Source organism: Balaenoptera musculus, chromosome 5 (assembly GCF_009873245.2).
Source record: "Balaenoptera musculus isolate JJ_BM4_2016_0621 chromosome 5, mBalMus1.pri.v3, whole genome shotgun sequence".
In the NCBI taxonomy this organism is placed as follows: Eukaryota; Metazoa; Chordata; class Mammalia; order Artiodactyla; family Balaenopteridae; genus Balaenoptera; species Balaenoptera musculus.
In genome coordinates this window covers 42,196,144-42,203,185 of record NC_045789.1, presented here as the reverse complement: position 1 = coordinate 42,203,185, position 7,042 = coordinate 42,196,144, and the positions used below count along the sequence as shown (strand labels likewise).

At 42.6% G+C, this 7,042-nt stretch overlaps 1 protein-coding gene across 2 annotated transcripts in view; it reads left to right on the top strand.

The window, feature by feature from the left end:
* The first annotated feature begins 1,943 nt into the window (after nucleotides 1-1,943).
* COPS4 (COP9 signalosome subunit 4) overlaps nucleotides 1,944-7,042 on the top strand; it is a 41,361-nt gene continuing 36,262 nt past the window's right edge. For both annotated transcript variants that reach the window (XM_036853372.1, XM_036853371.1), the window contains exon 1: nucleotides 1,944-2,088. In XM_036853372.1, coding sequence (XP_036709267.1) covers nucleotides 2,015-2,088 — 74 coding nt within the window. In that variant the 5' untranslated portion in view covers nucleotides 1,944-2,014. The remainder of the gene's footprint in view (nucleotides 2,089-7,042) is intronic.

Sequence of the window (7,042 nt, the reverse complement as noted above, 5' to 3'; positions counted from 1 at the left end):
GGCAGATTTAACGACTACTTCTAGAAAAAACTTTGGGTGTGGTTATTGGCCCCTGAAACTGTCTGTAAGCGAACAGAATTTACTGAATATTCAATGAAATTTTGTTAAAAAAAAAACAAAACACTGACAAACCTGGCCTACAAATGCCCTCAATTGTTCAAGCTCTAAAACATTTCCCTAAAGAGGGACTACTCTCCAACATCCAGTTAACTTGTATTCAGAGGGCAAAGCTCAGGCTCACAGAATACAACGAACAATGCAATGATCCTCTCAAAATGCACTACTAGGGTCTAACCAGGGTAGTGGGTGTTCATAATTCCTGCCCAGGATTCTACCATTGCTGTGGACAAGTAACTGCTGTGTTTCCCACTCTTACTTTTTCTAGGTTGTAACTGTGGTTATCCTGTTCCTCCTGTTATTGCTCCACTATTGTTTTGTATTACATGTTTGTGCATGAGGCAGATAATTTGTTTTATAGTGTATATGTGTCAGTGCCATGAAAAGTTTCATCCCAACCTGATGGAGAGGGTTGTGCATCATCAGGCATCCTGGATTTTAAGCTGCTGGAGAAACTGAATTGGGAAATTGAACACTCCTCTTTAGAGATGAGTGTTGTATTACAAGAAGGATACACACAGATATTATGGTCAGAGGGACAGATGGCAGTAAAGACTGCCGACTGTCCCTCCAAAACCATCCTTTCCTTTTCCCCGGGAAAAAGGAAACTAAATTTCCAGTCTCACTGTTGCCAGGCATGGTGATTTGACTAAGTTCTTAACAATGGAGTGAGATCTGAATTGATGTGGGTAATCACCACATTCCTTTCTCAAAGGATTTCCTTGTTCTGGTCTTCTTTTCTTTCCCTTTCCCAAAAGAGGAAACATGCTTCTTTTCACATATAAAGTGGCAAAAATTCAAAAGTTTAACATCCTCTGTAGGCAAGGCTATAGAAATTTGCACTCTTATGTATTGCTGCTTGTAAGGCAAAATGGTCCCATTCCTATAAAGTGCAATTTGGTAATATCTTTCAAAATTGTAAGTACATCTACCCTTTGACTCTCTTCTTGGAATGTATTCTACCTGTACACATATAAAATGATGTACATACAAGGTTATTCACTGCAGCATTGGTTGATTGATTAAAAACAACTTAAGTGTCTAGCTATACGGATTAAATGAACCATGGCATCCCCTCATTATATGTAATACTCTCCAGCTCTAAAAAATGAGGAAGCTCTCTGGACTTACATGGTAAAATCTTCAAGAAGAGAAAAAAATCAAGAGCAGAATGTGCTATCTTTTGCGAAAGCTAGAAAGGACAGAAAAAAATTTCAGACAAATTCTATAAGGATACATAAGTAATGAATATAATTACATATCAAGGTAACGTGATCATATAATTTGTCATCCAAATGGAACAGTTGGTAGAGTGAAAGGGCATGTTATTAATAATTACTCCAGGAGAACAGAAGGAAAATGGCACTGTCCTGGACAAACTGGAAGGTATGATCAACCTATATAAAGGGGGCAGAGTGGGAAGGGGAATGGGAAACTTTCTTATTGCACTTTACAAAAAGTACCGGTCCGTGGTGAATTGTAACCAAAAACAACTCGTTCTTTACCACGGGTAGTTAAGGGCTGCCTTAAAGAACAAGGAACGGTAAACCACAGACGTGAGACACGGAACTTGATGAAAATCCGGTAGTTTTGCGTATCGGGCACTTATTGGGGTTGCACAAGAGACACAGTCTCTTGGAGTTCATCCGCCAATCCGAAGTGGGAGCGTGCGCGCCTGAGCCTGGGAGGCCCGGGCCGGCCTCGGACTTGAGGAGTGGAGCTTCGCGTCACTCAACCCTGGGGGCGGGCCTAACGCAGGCTCCCACTCTCGGCGGTCTGGCCCACACAGGCGCTACTCTGTGGCATCTCGGGTTCCCTCTAGCCGCACTCTGGAGGACTACACTCGTTTTCTTTTGGCCGTGAGAGGCCCCGCAGCCTTCGCTGAGCTGGGAGAAAGATGGCGGCAGCCGTGCGACAGGATTTGGCCCAGCTCATGAATTCGAGCGGCTCTCATAAAGATCTGGCGGGCAAGTGAGTATTTCCCAGAGGCCTGGGAGGTGGAGAGTAAAGCCAGAGACTTGTTCTCCTTGGATTGACGGCGGCTTTCGGATGTGAGGCTAGGAGCGGGCCTGATGACCAAGGGGGCGGGCCTGAGGTCGGTTGTGTAGGCAAATGTTGGGAGCAGCAGAAAACTGGAAGGGACCTTGTGTAAGGAGCCCTCAGGACCGTAGATCTGGGGTGACTGTCAACGTTTGCAGTCCCTGATGGTATCCTTTCCGGTATCTTAAGATTCTAGAAGCGCGGTCTGTGGGACGACTGCTTCCATGGCCTTCTAACCCTTCCCTGGTGCCCCTTCCCATCGCCGGCCGGCCTCTCACACTGAATCCTGGCCTCTCTTTGCCCCTGCTCCCCCCTTTTTTCTTTTTGATTGAAGGGAAATTTATATTCTGGGACCTTGGTGTAGCGTTTTCCGGGGAGATGGCTTCTTGAGGCTGAGGGGGCTGTGGAGGTATGGCCGCTATCATGTCATTCAGAGCCACTTGAACCATCTTCTGTGGGTTGTGTTTTGGGTACTGTCTCTCCGCCACCAACTCTGAAGAAGGGCATGTAGGCAGAATGTCACCATAACATGGGTCGGGATGTCTAGAGTAGTGATGTTTGCAGGGATCTGGATTGTTTAGGAATTTGGTCGGAATTTATGTGAAGGGCTTAGGTGCACTCCAACTTAAAATTTGTGATATGTGCCTGCCCCGCAAGCAGTGTTAGTTACAGACAGACAGATAGATGTCAATTTTCTCTTTGTAGATTTCACAGCACTGTTTTTTTTTTTTGTAATGAACATGCATTCTGTTTAAAGTGTGCTTCTCAAGTTGATCCAATTTACATCCCTATGGCTGAGATGACTTTGATCCATTCAATAGGATACGACTGCTCTAACCTGGCCACTGAAACCTTGACTTTGTTTTATGTAGGCTGTCATGTTTTTTGTCTGGTGGTAAATGTAATCTACTTTATCAGTGGGAAATTTAGCTGTGTATCTTGGGCTTAACTACTTTGTGGGGCAATTTCCCTCTCAGGAAAATGGGATGATTATATATATTCTGTCTGAGGACAAAATGAGTATGTGTGTGTATATGCACTTATATCACACTTACATCACTTAGAACAGTACCTGACACTTAGAAACAGCCATAGGATTGTCGTTGTTACTATTATTATTATTAAGCAGTTAGTAAATACGTATCGACGTAATAATCCCTGGGTTGGAAATAAGTTGAATATGTCTCATAGCTCAATCCGTTTTGCATGTAATTTTAATAGATTTGGATGAAAGTAAAACTAGCTTATATTTTTTTTCCATGCCTGCTCTCCTTTTTGTTTTGGTGAAAAAAAATAAGTGCGTTAGTTATCAGAAGAGATAAAGTTTTCATGTATTTGCAGGATTCTGAAACTTAAGCTAAGCATTTACTTCCTCTGCTCTGAATTGCAGATAAACAATAGTATCCACCTTATTGGGTGCTTTAGTTATTCACTGCTCTGTAAACAAATCAAAAACTTAGTGGTGTAAAACAACTATAATTGCTCAAGATGCTTTGGGTCTACTGAGCTGTTTTGCTGGTCTTGCTGGGCCCACTCATACAAGTGCAGTCAACTGGCAGCTCAGCTGGGGTTGGTGGGGGTAAAATGGACTCGCATACACATCTAGCTGTTGGCTGGCTCTCTCTCCACACTGCCTCTCATTCAGTAGTTTAGCTGAGGATTCCTTACAGGGCCTTGGGAGTGTTCCAAGAGGGTGAGAGTGGAAGCTGCAAGGTCTCTTAAAGCTACCCTTGGAAGTCTCACAACATCAGTTCTCAAATACTGGTCAAAGTAAGTCACATGACCAGGCCAGATTCAAGGGGAGGGGAAATGGAATCTACCTCTTTATGGGAAGAGTGGCCAAGTTACACTGGATGCCATTACTGTAACAATCTAGTACACAGGATTATTATGAAGATTAAATAAAATAATGTGCTTGATAACTGATAGCCAGTGCTTCCTGAGGAAAGTCTTGGCCTTGCCTGTGGGTACATATCTGGTCCTATCTGGGCAAGAACGTGTCATATTTATTTTCATAAGAAAACAGTTCTGCCAGCTACATGCTTTATGAGAGAAATACTCTTGAAATATATCAGTGGTTTTAGGCTTTATGTTAGGAGCTGAGTAACAAAGGATTCCATATTAAGAAGTAATGGAGTAAATTCCTTTTTAAAATATTGATACTGTGTGTTACCAGCAATTTGCAGAATATCTATAACAGTAGTTATTCAATAAATATTGGTTGACTCAATGAATAGCTGGAAAGGTGCAGAGCATATATTTCAAACCAGGTTTGTCTACTTTAAAAAGCTCATTTTTTTAAAAACTTTTTTTATTTATTTATGGCTGTGCTGGGTCTTCGTTTCTGCGCGAGGGCTTTCTCTAGTTGTGGCAAGCGGGGGCCACTCTTCATCGCGGTGCGTGGGCCTCTCACTATCGCGGCCTCTCTTGTTGCGGAGCACAGGCTCCAGATGCGCAGGCTCAGTAGTTGTGGCTCACGGGCCCAGCCGCTCCGCGTCATGTGGAATCTTCCCAGACCAGGGCTCGAACCCGTGTCCCCTGCATTGGCAGGCGGACTCTCAACCACTGCACCACCAGGGAAGCCCCTAAAAAGCTCATTTTTAACCCACCAGACTACACTGCTTTCCTTGTCAAAACTTCAGTTAGAAATGCTCCCATAACTACGAAATAACACAACAGTCTGAAATTGATGTAAGAAATTGTCACATGAGAAGCATTTTTGCAAATTATATAGACTGCTTTTGTACATATTATGCATTGTGTTTGTTATCTCATGTAAAGTTTTAGAAGAAGCGAAAAGCCTTGAGAGAGGGAGCATTTGTTGTGATAGCTTATCTTATTCACTTGGCTAAAACCTGTGTGGTTCTTCAAAATTCAGTTCAGATGTTATTTCTTCCAAAAAACCTTCTCTGAACAACCATCAACACATGGAGGACCTGGTTAGTTGCTCTTCCCATGCCCAGTGGCATCCTATGTTTACCTCTATGATGGCACTTAATTGTTTTGTCTTTTTACTTCTTGCTTTGCCAACTAGAATGTTATCTCTTTGAGGGCAGGTTTGAGGTCATGGATTACAGGTCTTTGTTGAGTCAATCCTATATAAATATGACCTTTTTTTTTTTCCTTCCCAGTTCTGTGGTATGGAGGGTATTCAGAGGAAAATATCAGGCCTTTGAAATCTAAATGCTTCATTTTACAAAAAGCTGTCAATCTGGAGACAGGAGAGAAAGGGAGACCTTTTAGCTGCCCTAGACTATTAAAAAAGCTGTTTTGCAGAAAAGAAAATAGATTTTTCTACCTCACAGAGGTAGACTTTGGATCACAGCTTTCTAGTAATACAGTGGAATAGAACTGTCAAAAAATAGAGATACACACACACACACACACACACACACACACACACACAAAACAGAGGTCAGACCTCAAAGGCCCCTTCTAACACAGATTCTCTGGTTCTCTGTTATTCCTACACACAAGTTTCAGCGGCTCCCATCTGAAGAGTGGAGTTCCCTAAAATCTAGTGTTTACCATATGCCAAGCACAACTTTACTTACATTTTTAAATCTTAAACAGTAGGTGATAGTATTTACATTACATGTGAGAAAACAGAGGTGAAACCCTTTGCTCTGGGGTCACATAGCTAGTGACAAAGCCAGAATACAGTCTGTCTGCTTGGCTCAGAGCCCTTAACTCGAAACACCTACCTTTTGGTTTTATATTACTTTCAGCAAACTGGACTGCATTTCAGACTAATTTTTTTTGCCTGGAATTTCTGTCTTCTCCTACTCTTTCCCATTTCCAAATATTTAGACTGCTTAAAGATCAACCTCATTGGTGGATGAACCTGGAGTCTGTCATACAGAATGAAGCAAGTCAGAAAGAGAAAAACAAATACCATATGCTAATGCATATATATGGAATCTAAAAAAAAAATGGTTCTCATGAACCTAGTGGCAGGACAGAAATAAAGACACAGGTGTAGAGAATGGACTTGAGGACACGGGGAGGGGAAGGGTAAGCTGGTATGAACGGAGAGAGTGGCATGGACATATATACACTACCAAATGTAAAATAGATAGCTAGTGGGAAGCAGCAGGGAGATCAGCTTGGTGCTTTGTGACCACCTAGAGGGGTGGGATAGGGAGGGTGGGAGGGAGATGCAAGAGGGAGGGGATATGGGGATATATGTATGCATATAGCTGATTCACTTTGTTATACAGCAGAAACTAACACGACATTGTAAAGCAATTACACTCCAATAAAGATGTTAAAAAAAAAAGATCAACCAAATTAGGAAATTATTTCTGTCTTCTAAAAAATTATATTAGCACTTAGCTGTAAGATTCTGTCTTTAATATTCTGCAACTTCATTATGATGTGTCTGTGGATTTGATTTTACTTATCTATGTCAATCAGCTTTTGCTGTGAAATAAACCGGCCCAGAACTTCACGGCTTAAAACAACAATCAGTTATTTAGCTCATAGTTCTGTTGTTCGGTACTTTGGGCTGGGCCCAGCTGGTTGATTCTTCCCTATTCCGCGTGGTCTTGGTTCCACAGGGGCTCCAGGTGCACCTGTAGTCAGCTCCATGGAGGCAGTCAGGTCAGGTAGGCAGCTCTGCTTCTCTGTTGGCTGGGGCGGTGGCAGGTGAGTGGGCTGCATATCTCATCCTCCAATAGGTTGGCCTGGACTCATTCATGTGGCAAAGCCGCGTTCCAGCAGATAAAGACAAATTCTTTTAAAGTCCAGGCTTGGAACGGGCACTTTACTTCTATTTCTGTTGCCTTCTATTGGTCAAAACAAGCCCAGATGAAAGGGTAGGGAGATAAACTCTACCTCTTGATGTGAAGAGTTACGAAGTCACATCGCAAAGGGGCATAGATAC